Genomic DNA, 19,045 nt, shown 5'->3' with positions numbered 1-19,045 from the left:
TTTACTAGAAAAGTTTCCAAATTTATCACTTGACAGACCTAATGGAAAAAGAATAACTACACACTATACCAAGATCAGATTTTTTTTTGAAAATCTGATTTACAAAATGTGTAATTCAAGATCATGGTTAGAAACCTCTCGAATCATGCTACCACAATCATCATGAATGAGTAGAAAATCATAGAACACATATTGGGGAACGAATTAATAAAATGAATCGATCCACTGCAAACTGAGCGGGTGAAAACAAGGATCGGAGAGAGTGCAGAGCCAAACTGAATATCAAGCAAAATATGGGGATGTTTAAAAATAATGACGACACAAGAAATAAATTAGAAAACATTTATTCAATTAAAGTTTCTAATATCATTCTAACTGTTGCGTGTATTTTTGTTCTATTTATTCGTATATATAACCTATTTACACATGATATATAACCACGCCACTGACAATATATTCGCACTGGTCAATATTTCTCGTACTCTGGTTTAATTGAAGGATTATTTCAGTTAACACTTATTTCCAATCGAACGAAATAATGAAATTTTGAAAAGTTTCGTTGACATATATGCATCGCGGTTTTTTTATATTCTCTTTCACACACACATCACAGACTACATTTACGCGGCCGCTTTGATACCGGTTTAATATATCACAAATAACAAAATAAATAGTAATATGCACTTCTTTAAATGACGAAAATTATTTTTTTATTGATCCTGCACGCACTTCGTAATGTCGAAACTCTGTTCATACGATCAAAAACTGACACATGGTTTGTACATATTGTAACGAGACATTTTCTCCGGGAGGGTCGCCTCGCCCCTTCTCCGCTCACGGTGAGGAGAATCACGGGTCCACACGGCCCCGGGTGGGCTGGGCGCCAGGTACAAGCGTACCGCCGATGAAAATCGACGTAGTTTTGCCCACCCGAATTGGAAGATGACTCACGACCCCGTGATTCCCCGCGTGACGAAGGATGACCCGACTACTCAGCTCGAATCTGAGGTACTAAAGGTAGAGGGGAGGGTACTTGGGGAAAAGACAACCATTCACGACACGAAAGAATGTAGCCGACACAAGTCAATGGATCCAGTAAATTATTAACAATTTTATTCACCGTTTAATGCCGACAAGAAATTTTTAAGAAAACGTGTAGAGATTACATTGAGTGCCTCAGAACTAAACGATAACGCGTAGGTATCATCCGCAGGGGCCGAAGGCCGTAGATAGAGCGCCGGTCGAGGACAAACGGCGACAGGCGCCGTAGGTAAAGCGCAGGTAGCCGGTAGCGAGTACCGGAGGTAAGGCGCAGGTAACCGGTAGCGAGTACCGTAGGTAAAGCGCAGGAAAAGATTGAACAGCCGCGGAGGCTGTAGGTAAGCGCAGGTAAAATTAGACAGAGAGATATTATAATCGACTCAGTGCGCCACGCGAGGGCAATACCGAGGACAAATCAAATTAGTTCAATTACAACGAAGGGGTAACACGCGAGACGGAAAAGAGCGCACATGAAACAATATGATAGACAACGCCGGGGCTCAACGCCGTACGTCCCGAAGCGCGACATCGCGAAAGAGAGAGAGATAGGCAGGGCACCGGCACGCGCGCTAGATGCCAGGTAACATGACGAAAAATGAAATAACGCGACGGCTAGAGACTTGAGGCGAAAACTAGTGAAAGGAATAAGCGGAATCAGCAATTGGCCAAACAATATCGCTCCTGTCCTCGTGTTCCATCCCAGAAATATCCGCGAGACGATGGAGAAAGAGTCGGGACGATTGCCGGCCGCGAGGCCGACAATTCCCTTCCACGATCTCTCGTCAGGCACAATCTACAAATAAATGTCAGGGACTCGATCCCCTAGAAGCGACATTATACGAAAAACGGACTCGAGACACGAGAACAGGAATGAAGAGAAACATGAGGAGCGTGCTTACCGAGAGATCCCTGCAGGCCAGGTAGTAGGCACCGTCCGCCGTGCTGTTCAGATGAAGACTGACTAGCGCGTTGGCCGGTGCGCCGTCTCGGCACTTCCCCCTCTCCGCCGGGCCGCACGCTATGGGCCACGCTCTCGCGCCTCACGAGCGGACTTGTGGTTGCTCGCGCACCGCGCTTCCCGCGGCAAATACGAAAATCGAGCACGTGGGAGAGTTAACCTCTCACGCGCTCGGTTGTGGCTAACGCCGGATTCAAAAAAAATGAAGGGTTTTGCGGGCAAAGTTCCCGACCGCGTTCGGTGGTTTTGTCAAGGCCCGGACACTGTTCCTCTTGGGGACTCGGCCGACGTTACCGGGGAGCCGGGGGGAGACCTCCCTCGCGACTCGGGGCGTCCCTTCGAGCCACGGTGGGTCCACTAGGCGCCACCAGGCAAAGATTACACCCCGACTCCCGATGGATAATCCCGAGCCCCACTGGACGAGGCGCCGGTTTGAACGAACTGTAGTGCCCGGGCGGACGACGGTGGACGGGACAATTCTCGGTTGTTTCGGCGAAGAGGTCACGGGAGGCGTTCAAATTGGCCGATAAAACCGGCGTGATCCTCTGACCGCCCACTGGACTGAGCTTGGTTGTGCGGAGCCCAGTCCCCGATACGCTGACAGGAAAGTCCCCGCGAACCCCACACAGAGAAATTGAGCACGCGAAAGCGCGACCCGCGCGCGCGGTCGGCAGAGGGGGGGAAAGAGGAAACGAGGTACTTCGGTGATCCCGAGGGAACTCCCACGAGGCACAGTCGCGAAACAAAGATTCGACCTCAAGTCCGTCGACGATCGACAAAAGATAGCATACAAGTAGGTACTGCAAATGCGCGTCTCCCTCTCTTTTTACAGGCAATTCGTGATGGCGTGTGCGCAAGTAGGCAATAAATAATACAAAGGAAGAAATTCAAGAATTCAAAGTAAGGCAAAGTTAACGTTACGTGACGCAGTTAAAACTAAAGAATCTTCATCCGAATGAAACAGGCGGGCGGCGGGCGTCGGCAAAAGTATGGGCCGTATACCGGTCCACTGGTCGACACGGGTTCGTACGGACGTGGCGGGGCGAAATGTCACGTCACAATATATATATGTATATCGGTCGAATTTATGACTGCTGTTACCAGCTGTGCTGCGCCGTGTGCGACGTTCTGAAGTTGACGTCAGATTTCCAATCATCAACAACTAATTTCAACAAGCAATCACAACGTCTAAAAATGGATGTCGTCAGATCCAATGAATCAGAAACTCGAGAGCATCAAAGTGCCTTTGATGGTGTTGATAAATACAGACGCATGAATTCTTGAATTCCTGATCATGCTGATTAAGGGCGGAATCGAAAGAGAATTACTCAATTGACTTAAACTTCAATTTTCAAGTTGCTAAATGGCTCCTGAGCTTCGTAATTCAATAAAATCACATGCCTCTTTTACCCCCACCACGGCGAATCGTTTTATTCAGAGAAAGTATAGTCTCGGCGAGAGTCTCGGGCCAGCAGACGACAGGGCTGTCAATGTACATGTCCCGAGACTCTACCGAGTCTCTTGATATATTCCATAAATATTTGTCTAGTCGTATTTTTAACTAATATTGTCACTGGAGAGCAACTTCAATTTCTTTTTTTTGATAAATTTTTCAAAATCAATATGACGTCTCTATGTTTGACTATAATTATTCACGTTTAATTATGAATTTCGTTTGAGAATAATTGTACAAAAGCGTTCATTACCTTATCGTCCCAAATTGCACATAGTTGAAAAAATTTTCAAGGTAATTTCATTTGCAAACATTTTTGGTATAGTCACGGACACGTACCTGTTACTATAATGGAATATTATATTATTACTGATATAGTGCAACAAGTTTGTTACACTTACCGTTGTCGCGTCAACCATTGGGACATTTCGATCCTGTTTATATAGCGGTACACCGACTGGTACCGAAGAACACGTCGTACTACCTTTGAGCCATTTTGACTCAGGGGCCACTGCATTACACGTACAGATAGCCCAGGAACACCTTGTTGCTGCAATTGGGTCATTTTGACCCGGTGCGAATAACGTTACACCGACTGGTAGCCAAGTATAACGTGGATAGTGCCAATGGGTCATTCTGACCCTTGCATTACACGCACTGCATTACACGTACAGGTAGTCCAGTAACACATTGCAACTGCCATCGGGTCATTTTTCCCTGGTACGAACAGCGTTACATCGACTGGTAGCCGAGTAACACGTCATTACGACCATTGGGTCAGTTTGACCCATGGTAAAAACCCTTGCTTAAAAAATGTACTGCAATGTCTGAAGCAAATATGATACCATTGCTAAATGCAATGTGATGAGTAAGAAAAATTTTTCACTTTACAAAATTCAAAGTAATGAGTGATGGATTTCATTTCCATTACAAATTCAAAAAGTAATGAGTGATGCATCACTTTTTCATTACAAATTTTGCAACCCTGTTTGTCACATAGATTTTCTTTCATATTAAATATCTTAAATATCTTAAATCTTACATTTCAGTGTAGGTTCGTAGCAGCAAAAAATTCAATTCAAACCAACCCTTCTTCGTCTCTTATGGACTTAGCATTTAATAGAGTACTTATACTTACAAAAAGAAGCATTATGAAAAATGCCGCGAGGTATGAAGTTTTGGCCATCCACATGCTAACGAATCGATAATGTTCACCCGTTATAACATTTCTACAAAATAAAAATTCTCGTTAGTCAAATTCGGTGTTGTGGAGCAACAAAAAATAGTTGATTGAGTTGAATGAATGGACTTTACCGAAGGAAGCCTTTGTTGTCCTCGTGTTCAGCAAGCGTTTTGATGCTAGCCATGAGCAAGTCGTCATAGCCAAGCAATTCATCGAGGATGAATCGAGAAAAGGCATCACCAAAGCATTTATCATTGAGCGGATCTAACGTGACGATCTTGACTGGAATATTGTGCCTTTGTCGTACAGCAGGAGATAGACGAAGAAAACCATATTCCAATGAATACTCAACGATGTATTCATCTTCTGGAAACACTGGAGGTTTTGCAATTTGTTATAGATTGTTAGATATAACGGCAACGATGACAGAATCAGCTGGGAGTGAGCTGTATTAATTCCCATAAAACCAACCTGCATGAACAAATTTTTCAACGTCGGGAACTTGACTTTTTAAAGGTTGAATTATGTTATCTGGAGAGGATTCCTTTTCATCTACAGATTCTTTGGCTGTAACATTGGCCTTGCCTTCAGTGGACGATGTAAATATTCCATGACCCAACAACCCCTAAATGAACATTATTGTATCGTACAAAATATTTTCGTTCGTTCCCACTTCTTTCTATTCAGCGAGAAAATGTATTTTGGTTAAGTATCTAATGATGCGTATTACCTCTTTGGGTTCATCGTTTTTGTTCTCGGGCCATAACTTGGTAGACAAAAGTGAGCTTGTCGTCGTAGCATTCGTCAACTCTTTTTTGTCGATAGCATCGGAATTGGTGGAAGAACTCCGAATGACGTTATTGGCTAAGGTGATATTGTGATGTTCATTTTTGCTGATAGCGTCAGCAACTGTTTGTTCCTCGTCTACCGCCGAAGGCTCAATGTTTATAAACCTAAGGAAAAAACGTAACGTTATCTTTCTTCCTCTTTATGATAAATTCTGTATGTTGTTTATGAAACTGTAAGAATACGCGAAGAAAGCGAATGAACGTGAATAGATGGCATAGGTAGACCTAAGGCTTTGCAGAAAATTTCCCAAATAACAATTGCCCGAAATACAATTTCCCGAAAACAATTCCCCGAAAACAATTTCTCGAAACTTCAATTCCCCGAAAACAATTTCCCGAAAAATCAATTCCCCAAAAACAATTTCCCGAAAACACAATTCCCCGTAAAACAATTCCCCGAAAATACAATTACCCGAAAACACAATTTCTCGAAAATTCAATTCCCGAAAATCCCATTCCCCGAAGGACAATTTCCTGAAAATCAAATTTCCAAAAATACAAGGGTGTGTTACGTTTTGGCACACCGTTCTGACGGGGCCATTTGTGGCACGAGATTTTTGGGCACGGGGACATTCACATGTGAGGACCTTCCGACGCGGCTCTTCGGGCGCAGAGACGATGGGGCGCGAAGACATTATTACGTAACCTTATCGGCGCTAAGATTTTTTAAAATAAAAACTAGAATATGCAAAACATCAAATAAAATTATATCGTGAACGCTGAAGAAAAGAATGGTAGCTGCAAAGGGTGGGATTTTTTATGGATCCGCGATTTTCTGCGGTTTTTCAATTTCGCCCGATAGAGGATGGGATTTGGTACTCATGGTAACTAATTTGAAATTTTAATCGTCACCCTCGGGGGCTTCGCCCCTGCGACCCCCATCGCCCGCGTTGGGATAATATACGGGTACTCAGCATCGAAAAATGTATATACCCCTAGGAAAAAAAGGTGGGGACAAGTACATTGATGGTCCCTTGTTTCCTGATCATATCACGAAAAGTGTGAAAAGAATTCCAAAAAATATCATAAAACCAAGTGTAAATAATTTCAACAGAACAATTCGAAAAAAATTTCATAAATCCTGAAAAAAACATCACATTAAAAAGAATACAAATCTGTAATCCTTTTGCAAAGTGAAAAAAATTCAAATAAAACATGAGAAATAAAAAACCGAAATATCAAGCTTGAAAACGTTTTGAAAAACGATGCCCCGTTCTTCTTATCTTATTCTAACAACTGAATCAATTTTAGACAAAATTCCATCTAAGTTACTTACAGCATTAAAATTTATATCAATCGGAGGACAAGTAATTTATGAGTTACTCCAAATTTTAACATTATGAAATTGTTCTAAGAAGCTTTTAAATCCAAAAAAAATCACATGAAAGCTAAATTTATTTGTTACTCTATGGTTGCCGAGAATTATAAGAAAATCAATTCTTCTCAGACTTTTAGGATCTCCTGGTATTATCCACAGAATTCGACGTCGATTGGATCGATACAAATTATATTCAAATATGTGTTAAAAGTACTTGTCCGGCCCATCACTTTTCATCAAGAGACTCGGTAGTCTCGGAACAAGTACATTGACAGCCCTGTCGTCTGCTGGCCTGAGGCTCTCGCGGAGACCATACTTTCTGTGAATAAAACGATTCGCGGTGGTTGGGGGTAAAATTGGCATGTGATTTTCTTTAATTGCGAAGCTCATGAGTTATGTACAGCTTTGAAAATTGAGCTTTTAGCTAATTAAGAAGTTCTCTGTCGAATAAGCCCAAAATCAGCATGATCGGTGTCGTAATTTCCGAGAAAAAACTTTGCACGGGCTTAAGATTATGCAAAAGTTACTAACCCATTCAGGATTTGACGTATTTGTATACGCGTACTCCAACCGCTACAAACATAGGCCTCTTGGCCCCCATGATCACCAATCCCTGGTGAGAGAAATTTTGTTGCAACCAATGAAGGGTGAGAGAATTTTTGGGCCAATGACATTCAATAAAAAGAGCAAGGAAGATTGGCGGAAAGCTAAGGAGCTCGAGAGCTCGAAAGTACTCGAGAGTCACCAGCCGAAGTTTCACGTCATGTTGACGTTTGAGGTTATGATGTTATGAAGCGCGTGCGGGAAAATAAAAATAATTTTCGCGGCATCTAACGAAGTGCATATAAATATTTATTTTGTTAAAACTTGTGGTATACTAAACCGGTATAAAAGCGGCCGCGTAAATGTAGCCTGTAATCTGTGTGTGAAAATAAAAAAACCGCGATGCATATGTAAACGAAACTTTTAAGATTTCGATATTTCGTTCGATTGGAAATGAGTGTCAACTGACATAATCTGCTTTCATTTAAACCAAAGTGCGCGGAATATTGTACAGTGTAAATATATCATCAGTTGCGTGATTATATATCATGTGTAATAATGTAGGTTATATATACGAGTTCGCTTTGATATTTAGCTGTGTGGTAACGAACCGACCGGGGTTTGATGTTACGAAGTGCGGGACAAATGTATCAAACGTTCGCATAGTTAGTGAATAATATAAATAAGGCAAATCAGTTTATCAAAAATCGGTCTAGAAGTTGTAAGGAAAAATATTATGGTTGACAATTAATAAAACAAGAACACACGGAACTGTTAGTATATATAATGTGAGAAGCTCTAATCGAATAAATGTTTTCTAATTTCTTTCTTATGTCATCATTATTTTTGAATATTCCCATATTTTGCTTCCAATTGAGTTAGGCTCTACTCTTTCCAATCCTTGTTTTGACTCTATCGGTTTGCAGCGCATCGATCTATATAATTAATTGGTTGCCTAATATGTGTCCTATGATTTTCTACTATTTCTTCATGCTGATTGTGGTAACGTGATTCAAGAGGTTTCTAACTATGATCATCAATCGCACATTTTGTACATCAGATTCTCAAAACAGTTTCTGGTCTTGATATAAGTATAGTTATTCTTTTTCCACTTGGTCTGTCGAGTAATAAATTTTGAAACTTGTTCCAAAAAGTCTTTGGATGCTTTTTTTGCTGATAATATGAAAAGTTGAATCTTCGGAATGCGGTAGGCAAACACAAATTTTGACAACAGTACTTATGAAATAATGTGTATGATGAGTATTCCTATTCTGCAAAGTGCAAATGTGGAATTATTGGTGAAAATATTCATTACGATAAGTCTACAGTTGCTCAGTTTTAGATGCCATCAAGTATAATGCCTGCCAACATCATGGGAACCTACAGAATTTCTGAATGTTATGTGCGCTATGTCATTTTAATGTAACATCATGACTTCTAAAATCTTTTCACCATAATACTATATAGATTTGGATCATTGAAATACAGCAAATATCTGCAAACTATAAAATTTATATACTGTGCCATTCATTTTTCTTTTTGACTCTCACTGTAACATAAATATGAAGTGAAAAATTCATTACAAAAGTCTTCAGTTGATCATTTATGGATGGATTTGAAATTGTCGTCTTCCAAACTCATTGCGCTATATTTTTTTTATAAAATATATTTATTTTCGAGAAAAAACAAGTTCATGAAAAAAAGTCATAACAGAAGTTACGTTCAGTACTAAAATTTATTAAAGTTCTAAAAAATCAATGGCCATAAAAAATCCCAAAATCTTGCTTCCCAATAATAAGATCGATGTCAACCCATTTCTTTTTAACCATAACATATAAATAACGTTAAAAATTCACATCAAAGTCATCTGTTTCTTTAAGAACTTACGGACTTTCAAAAATCAATTCCCCTTTGACTTTCAGGATCCCTGGGTATTATTCACAACATTCAACTTCGACTGGATCGGTACAAATTATATTCAAATACGTCTTAAATGTACTTGTCCAGCCCATCACTTTTTAAAAATTATTTAGAGTCGTCTGCTCGAAAGCCAATATGACACGACAATTTTAATGTGAAATCATCTTTTTCAGTTACTGCAAGTTTCCGAGATATACTCATTTGAAAAAAAACGGTATTTTCTGAAATTATGAATTGAAAAATCTGAAAGAAATTCAGATAGAGTGCTTTTTAGTAGTACTTTGATAAAATCAGTTATAGGATAGATTTGAGATGGTCGAAAAAAAAGTAGCCGGTTCCACAGAGAATCCCTCATAAGTCTATGCCACCATAGAGCAATATATAACTTTGACGGGATTTTATTAGATTTCAACACTTATTAGAATAATTTCATATGGTTAAAATTCGGAATTACTAATCCATAAAAACAATTGTTTAACCAACTATAAACAATTTCAACAGAACGATTAAAAAAAAATTCACAAATCCTGAAAAAATATATATTACGTTAAAAAAATACAAATCTGTAATTATTTTGTCAAGTGTCGAAAAATTCTAATAAAACGTAAGAAATAAAAAAAAAATCCAAATGAAAAATAAAAAGAAAAATCATTTGTAGTGAGTGATAGTGGGCCCACGAATGCTAGGAATAAATGTATGTGTGAGTATGTAGAGAGGGGGACGAGTCTCGAGCGGTCGAGAGACACTTCATAGTAGCCGAGATAGTCAGTAGGTGTTCGTCCGTCGAAGGAACAGTCAAATAAACTCGAAATATTAAAAGTATAATGGTCACATTTCAACTCTCTCTCCCAACTAGTACCATCGACACCCTAAACAGCGTCCCTATAACGAATACCAAAAACAAAAACAAATAAAACTTCTAAATTTGGCGCCCAACTTACGGCAGAACCAAGCCCGTCTGAGATAAGTATTGAGTTATAAAAAGAAAAACAATTATTACCAATTAGTAACGTTGATAAATGTACTTGACGAGAAATAGTAAAATATATGCCGAAAATAAAGCGACCGGTCTCACCGAGAATAACCAGAGCAAAAGATAAAAGTGGGAACGAGTCGCTATCAAGTGTAAAAGTAACAAGGCTTATCAAACGCAAAGCCGATTCACCCAAAGCAATTCCAAAAAAAAGATTAAACGCAATTCAAAATATTAGTAGGCAAGGATCACCAGAAATGCCAGAAACTCGACGCGAAGAGATGAATATCGAAGAGGAATGGAAAAGGATTCGAGAAGAGCTAGAGCGTCTCCTACAAGAGAGAATAGAATTTAAGAACCTTCGAACAGCACAAGGGACGAGAAACGTAAATGTAGCGCAAAATGGACCTGGACGGGCGAACGAAAATGTAAATGGTGAGATGGTCACAGGAATATTTACGCAGTTACAAAATCTAAATATTAACGTAGACGTGCCGAAATTTAAGGAAAGCAAAAATCCTATAGAGTATTTGGGAGAGGTCGAGCGATATTTACGATTAAAAAATTGCCGCGCGGAAAACAAATTGATTTTATTGGAAACCATTGTGGAAGGTAGAGTTAAAACTTGGTATGAGATTAATAAAAGCGAAATATTAACGTTTGAAATGTTTAAAAATGCTTTTAAGAAAGAATTTTATGATATACCGATCCAAGTGCGATTTAAAAGTACGTGGGCCACACGGAAATATAAAGAAAATGAAGGCAGCATGCAAAATTATTTTTACAAACAAATAAAAGAAGCCCGAAATTTTGAACCACCGTTAACGGCGTATGAGACTAATTATACGATTGCACAACAATTTCCTCCGCGGACAAGAAAAAATCTAGCGACGTTAAATTATAACGACACGAATTTAGTGGCTCAAGCATTGGCGCAATTAGATTTAGCTCAAGAGGATTTTGTGCGGAGCAGAGAAGTTGAAAGTCAATATTACGCACAAACGCCCAAAATAAATCAGATTGCGGTTAACAAAAAACCAACGCATTTTCAAAATCAGAGAGAAATGTACAATCCGTACGGGAGACCTAAATATAAGAATCAAAGAAACACAAGCAATGGACAAAATCCAGAAGCATATTTTCCAATAAATAATAATCGCAATCCGTGGTGGCAAAATTGCGCATGTAATCACGGACAAATTCCGCTACCGGACATTCGATTCCCCCCACCGAATAATCAACCGCCAAACCATCCGAGTCAAATCGAACGACCAAATATAAATTGTAATAATAACACTTCGGGAAACTAGAGCTTGACACGATGTACACAACTCCGGCACCGTGTCATAAAATGTTCGACTTTGTAAAGGACATTAGCAAAGAAATAGAAGGGAACGAATGTATAGGAGAAAGAAATTCAATCGAAATATTGCCGTGTCCTCACGTTCGAATGAAAATAGTTGTTTATGAAATAAAAGTATGACATAGAAAAAAGATTCAGATCCAGGAAAAAAATTCTATAGAAATAATAAACGAAAAATTGAAAAGTTCAAAAAAATTCAACAAAGATAAAAAAGAATCGAAAAAAATTCGGTAAAGAAAATTAAAAAATTTTCGAAAAAATTCATACATATTGAACAAATTGAAAAATGTACTATCCAAGTTACATGCAGTATAAAAATGTATGATATCAATTGGAGGCCAAGTTTTTATTGATAATTTGGAATATTTATCGAACAAATCGGAAACTTTAATTGAAATTCATGATAATTATTTTCAAGAAAAAAGTTAATGAAAAAAAAGTCATAACGGAAGTTACGTGCAATACTAAGAAGTATTATATCAATTCGAGGTCAAATATTTATCAGTTATTCGAAATATAATCTCCGGCGACAAATGAGCGTTGAGAATCCTTGTCGGTTTCACAATGTTTTATCAAAATTACTAAAAAATTAATGGAAATAAAATCATTAAAAATTCACATGAAAGTCATTCGTTACTTCAACAAGGTACACACTTTAAAGATCGATTCCCCTCCGACTTTCAGGATCCTCTGGTATTATTCACAACATTCAACTTCGATTGGATCGGTACAAATTATGTTCAAATACGTCTTAAACGTACTTGTCCGGCCCATCACTTTTTATTCAAATTGCTCATTCGAAAAAAAATCAGGGCTGTTCTATAATCCCAAATATAATAAAATGGATAGAAATAAAAATAATATATCCAAGTAATTTGAACTTGATTGTTCTCAGGTTCGTATAGCCATATCCACTTCTCATTTCCTTCCGGGAACACATACCATTCGGTAAGAACCAATGGAAATGAGAAATAATCAGGCACATTACAAGAAATTTTCGAACCTATTCAGCCATGCAATGTTTTTTTTTCAATCGTCACGTACACAGTTTGATAAATATCATTCGTCGAGTACGACACGTGGATTCCTGGAATTTGGAGAAAAATCATTTTGTTGTGAATTATGATTCCATATAATATAAATAGATTAATCAACTTCATCTTTCATTTTCGTTTCATTTTGACAAAAGCGATTTGAAGGAAAATTATTTACTCGGGAATTACTGTTCTTTAATATTAACACATGCATTGACTTTGTTTCTGATTTGTTTTCGAATGAGCAATTTGAATAAAAAGTGATGGGCCGGACAAGTACGTTTAAGACGTATTTGAACATAATTTGTACCGATCCAATCGAAGTTGAATGTTGTGAATAATACCAGGAGATCGTGAAAGTCGGAGGGGAATCGATTCTTTAAAGTGTGTACCTTGTTGAAGTAACGAACGACTTTCATGTGAATTTTTAATGATTTTATTTTCATTAATTTTTTAGTAATTTTGATAAAACGTTGTGAGCTCGACAAGGATTCTCAACGCTCATTTGTCGCCGGAGATTATATTTCGAATAACTGATAAATACTTGACCTCGAATTGATATAAAACATTTTAGTATTGCACGTAACTTCCGTTATGACTTTTTTTTCATTAACTTTTTTCTTGAAAATAATTATCATGAATTTCAATTAAAGTTTCCGATTTGTTCGATAAATATTCCAAATTATCAATAAAAACTTGGCCTCCAATTGATATCATACATTTTTATACTGCATGTAACTTGGATAGTACAATTTTCAATTTGTTCAATATTGTAACGAAACGCTCTTGCCGACCTGGCCTGAACGCCGCCACGCGTCGGTTCGAGCTACCTTAATTTTAAAAGGAGCAGGTATGAAAGAAACGTGAGAACGCGGAATTTCGATTTTAACAATTTTAGCAATTCGGATTTATTCAACTTTTATCGATTTTACAGGATCATTGATTTTTTTATTTATTATTTTGATTGCGTTCGATAATTGGGGAAATTTCGATTGCGCTCGCCGTTTTTCGAATTGATCAAATTTTTAATTTACACGTTTTTTTCGCTCGCTTTTCAAAATAGTAGTTTCGATTTTATACATTAAAAAAAATGATTATAGGTTTGACGCGATATAACCTCAAATTCGTACCGCGGCCTTTTTAATTATTTGAAATTTACAAGATTTACAAACTTTACAGAAATCTTGGTTTTGTTTGACTCGGACTCGATTAATTTCAATTTTGAATTTAAAAAGAGAATTTACAAATTTACAAATCAATTTACAAGAAAAATCATTCCTGATTATAGCAGGCAAAAGAATAATAAAAAAAAAAAAAAATAGGTTCAGTTAAGGAACAAACCCCAGGCTATGGGATAGAAACGTCGCCGAATCCCTCCGAGAGTCTGAGCATTTGGAAGGTTAAGGTAACTTGCCGTCCACGTGTTATGGGATCGAGACGTCGCCGAATCGCTCCGAGAACTCCGTGCAACGGAAAGCTTGGAAAATTTAGAGGTTAGGTGTGGACCCTGGATTATGGGATCGAGACGTCGCCGAATCGCTCCGAGAATCCAGGCATCCAGGAAAATTAGGATAGGTTAGATTGCTTGCTAAAATCAGGAAGAATGTTTGAGGTCAGCCTTTTTGTTCCGAGTCAGAATTTTGAGGAAGGACTGCCTGCCGAATGAGTCGCGCAGCGCTTCTTATACCCGTGTCCCCACCATAAAATTATCAAACGCCGAATTTTCGATTTTCGGATCGGTTCTGTGCATCTATTTCTAACGCCTTCTCTGATTGGCCCGTTGCCATGATTCACGCTCACCCGTTGGTTGCGCGGGCTAACATACGATGCGCGGACTACCGCTTTTTATGATTTTCAGCTTATTCTGTTTTTCAACAATAAAAACTTCGATTTGATTAGTTATTATTTAATTTCCTTCATTTTTTAACATTGTTACTTCGTTTAATATGATTCAAATAATTACAATCGCTAAAAGTCACGTACGCGTCATATAGCCCATTAACGCTCTATCCGCGCATGCGTCATAAACACGCGTCTTGTTTTATTTGAATTTACACCAATTTTCTAAAAGAAATAATCTTTCCCTTATTTTTCTTCGACTCGTTATAATTTTCCGCTTCATTTGAGCCTAGTTACAATCTTTTACGAAATTGCGTTGAATTTTAATTAACAAAACAAAAACATATAATAGTTCGAGTTTTTAATACGCGGCGCCGCTAGTGTCGCGCTCCGCCGCTCGTATCGGGCCTTTGTATTGCCCTCCAGTACAGCCGCCGCCGGCCAACAGTGACGCGTCTCACCGGTCGTTGTACGCGCTCGGTCAAAACATCGCGCCGCGTCGCGATGCCCCTTTTTAAGGTTATGTTCGGGTTCGAGTCGATTCGGTCGCTCAGGTGGAGGTTACGTTACAATATTTATGAATTTTTTTGAAAATTTTTTATTTTTCTTTACAGAATTTTTTTCGATTCTTTTTTATTTTTGTTGAATTTTTTTGAACTTTTCAATTTTTCGTTTATTATTTCTATAGAATTTTTTTCCTGTATCTGAATCTTTTTTCTATGTCAACCAGAAACAAGAGACCATCAATGTACTTGTCCCAACCTTTTTTTTCCTAGGGGAAGTTTATGGTTTGATACCACGCCTTTTTTCTCAAAAGTTCCTCATTTACGTTAGGACGATTATAGGATTTTAGTATAAATTTCTATGAATTATTTGCTTAGTACATTTTTATAGATTTCATTCTCATACGAACATTTTTTATGGGATAATCTTTTTCATGAAATTATCAGCAAATAAGGGACCATCAATGTACTTTTCCCAATCTTATTTTCCCAGGGTATAATGTTCGGCTTATAAAGTTGGATTCCACCATAAAAGACCAATTTTTCGTAAAAATTGTAGTGAAAATATTTCGTCACAAGTCTGCCCTTGAACTTTGCCGATGTTTTTCCTTATACTCTAATATGTTATGCCTATTAGGAACCCAACAGCATGGAGGAATCCGGGATGAGGCCCGAGAAATGAATTTCGGTTTATAATGTTGGTTTCCAAGTAAAAGACCAATTTTTCTTCAAAATTGTACTGAAAATATTTCGGCACTGGTTTGGTCTTGGACTTTGGTGATTTTTTCCCTTGTCTTCTAATATGTTTTGTCTATTGGGAATCCAAGAGCATGAAGAAATGCGTGTTGTGGGCCATAATATGATTTTCAGCTTATAACGTTGGTTTCCACGAAATAAAATCTATTTTTCGTCAAAATTATACTGGAAATATTTCGTCACAGGTCTGTCTTTGGACTTTGGCGATTTTTTTCCTTGTACTCTAATATGTTTCGTCTATTTAGAACCCAAGAGCATGGAGAAAAGTGTGTTGCGGGCCGAGATATGATTTCCGGCTTATAACGTTGGATTCCACGAAAAACAACAAATTTCTCGTCAACATTGTACAGAAAATATTCCGTCACAGGTCTGTCCATGGACTTGGGCTATTTTTTTTTTCTACTCTAATATGCTATGCTTATTGGGAATCCAAGAGAATGGTAGAAAGCGGGTTGGGGGCCGAGATATGATTTTCGGCTTATAACGTTGGTTTCCACGAAAAAGGACCTATTTTTCGTCAAAATTGTACTGGAAATATTTCGGCACTGGTTCGTTCTTCCACGTTAGTGATTTTCCCCATTATCTTCTAATATGTTTTGTGTAATAGGAACCCAAGAGAGTGAAGAAATGCGTCTCGTGGGCTGTAATATGATTTACGGCTTATAACGTTGGTTTCCGCGTCAAAAGATCTATTTTTCGTCAAAATTGTACTGGAAATATTTCGTCACCGGTCTGTCCTCGGCCTTTGGCGATTTTTTCCAAGTCTTCATACCAAGAAAGAACTGACGTAAAGATTTCCTTAATAGAACAGACTTTATTTATAACTTTTCTTCAAAATTCAAATGAAAGATAGATAAAATTCAAAACACGAAAAATCCAACAGATATGCACACTTTAAATGTCGCTTTTGCATTCTGAATCTAGAGATTTCATTTCATCCAAAACGTGCCCAGAATGAAATATATTTCGAAAGTTTGCAAGTGGCCGCTGAGGTCCAATTATCCACAGTTGGATAGTTGCTGAAAATAAGTACCCGAAAGCTTCTAACATTTTTTATGCCAGAACTCAAAGCAGCAAAAAAAACTAAGCGAACTTAATTCAACAGAGCAACAGAACTCAAAGACGTTTAAGGTACCTGCATTGGTTTTGGAGGAAAACGATTTCAGGACAATTCAGAAATGAATTTAGAAATTCGAAAACTCACAATGGAGTAGAAAAAGGACAATTGAAGTATTTAGAAAAGCGGAAGACTTTTGTGATGAATTTTCTAGATTACATGATGCGGTTGGAGTAAATGATTTGAATGATTGGCACACACGCTGCAACACAGAAATATCAAAGTTTGGAAGTATTCACTGTATATCAGTCATACAAACTTCAATACTATTTGAAAAGGAACACTTAAAAACTTGCCGAACCAAGTTCCATTACATATTACCATAATGAAAGATAAGGGGTAATCCGTCGCATATATATTTATCCACAGAAATTTCCGAGTTCGCAGGTATCTGCTGCGGTTCAATGTATCTGTGAAATGAGTTTCGAAGACAGCAATTTCAAATCTATCCATAAATGAGCAACTGAAGACTTTTATAATCAATTTTTTGCTTCATACAGATGTTACAGTTAGAGTCAAAATGTAAAATGAATGGCACAGTATTTAAATTGTATAGTTTGCAGATTTTTGCAGTATTTTAATGATCCGAATCTACAGCATTATAATGAAAAGTTGTCAAAAGTCATGATGTTACATTAAAATGACATAGCGCACACTGCATTCAGCAATTCTATAAGTTTCTGGGGATGTTGGTAGGCATTATATTTGATCGCATCCAAAACTGAGCAACAGTAGACTTATCGGAATGATTTTTTTTATAATAATTCCATATTTGTAGTTTGCAAAGTGGAAATACTCAACGTACATGTCATTCTATAAGTTTTGTTATCAAAATTTGTGTTTGCACACCGCATTCCTAAGATATACGACTTTTCATATCATCAGCAATAAAAGCATCCAAAGGCTTGCTGGAAAAGTTTCCAAATTCATCACTCGACAGACCTAATGGGAAAAGAATAACTACCCAGTATACCAAGATCAGAAATTTTTTTGAAAATCTGATTTACAAAATGTGCAATTCAAGATTATGGTTAGAAACCTCTCGAATCATGTTACCACAATCATCATGAAGAAGGAGTAGAAAATCATAGGACACATATTAGGGAACGAATTAATAATATGTATCGATCCGCTGCAAACTGATGGGGTGAAAACAAGGATCGGAGAGGGCAGAGCCAAACTGAATATCAAGCATAATATGGCGATGTTTAAAAATAATGATGACACAAGAAATAAATTAGAAAACATTTATTCAAGTAAAGTTTCTAATATCATTCTAACAGTTGCGTGTGTTTTTGTTCTATTTATTCGTATATATAACCTAAAATTGAAAAATGTACTATCCAAGTTACATGCAGTATAAAAATGTATGATATCAATTGGAGGACAAGTTTTTATTGATAATTTGGAATATTTATCGACCAAATCGGAAACATTAATTGAAAAATTGACGTTTTATGCATAGGAGCCACTTATCAATCATGATAATTATTTTGAAGAAAAAAGTTCTTGAAAAAAAAGTCATAACGGAAATTACGTGCAGTACTAAAATGTATTATATCAATTCGAGGCCAAGTATTTATCAGTTATTCGAAATATTATCTCCGGCGACAAACGAGCGTTGAGAATCCTCGTCGGACTCAGAACGTTTTATCAAAATTACTAAAAAATTTATGGAAATAAAAAATCGCAGAAGCATTTAAATAAAAAGTGATGGGCCGGACAAGTACGTTTAAGACGTATTTGAACATAATTTGTACCGATCCAATCGAAGTTGAATGTTGTGAATAATACTTTATTCACAACATTCACCTACTTTAAATGTCGCTTTTGCATTCTGAATCTAGAGATTTCGTCTCATGCAAAATGTGCCCCCAATGAAATATATTTCCAAAGTTTGGAAACGGCCGCTGAGGTTCAATTATCTACAGTTTGATAGTTGCTGAAAAAAAGTACCCGTAAACTTTTAACAATTTTTATGCCAGAACTCAAAGTAGCAAAAAAAACTAAGCGAACTTTATTCAACAGAGCAACAGAATTCAAAGACGTTTAACGTCCCTGCATTGGTTTTGAAGGAAAACCATTTCAGAACAATTTAGAAATGAATTTAGAAATTCGAAAACTCGGAAAGGAATAGAAAAAGGAACATTGAATTATTTAGAAAAGCTGAAGACTTTTGTAATGAATTTTCTAGAT

General features: G+C 37.5%; 1 protein-coding gene across 5 annotated transcripts in view; it reads right to left on the bottom strand.

Moving 5' to 3' along the window:
* Positions 1–19,045, bottom strand: part of LOC122413486 (membralin) — a 758,197-nt gene that overhangs the window by 344,601 nt on the left and 394,551 nt on the right. For 4 of the 5 annotated variants that reach the window (XM_043423864.1, XM_043423865.1, XM_043423869.1 and 1 more), the window contains 4 exons: positions 5,366–5,588; positions 5,107–5,260; positions 4,767–5,010; positions 4,591–4,681 (listed from right to left, as the gene is read on the bottom strand). In XM_043423864.1, coding sequence (XP_043279799.1) covers positions 4,591–4,681; positions 4,767–5,010; positions 5,107–5,260; positions 5,366–5,588 — 712 coding nt within the window. The remainder of the gene's footprint in view (positions 1–4,590; positions 4,682–4,766; positions 5,011–5,106; positions 5,261–5,365; positions 5,589–19,045) is intronic. The other variant, XM_043423866.1, reaches the window with a different exon arrangement.

This window comes from Venturia canescens, chromosome 7, assembly GCF_019457755.1.
Source record: "Venturia canescens isolate UGA chromosome 7, ASM1945775v1, whole genome shotgun sequence".
NCBI classification, from domain to species: Eukaryota; Metazoa; Arthropoda; class Insecta; order Hymenoptera; family Ichneumonidae; genus Venturia; species Venturia canescens.
Note: the sequence above shows the minus strand (reverse complement) of the source record. Positions and strands in the feature narration are given on the sequence as shown.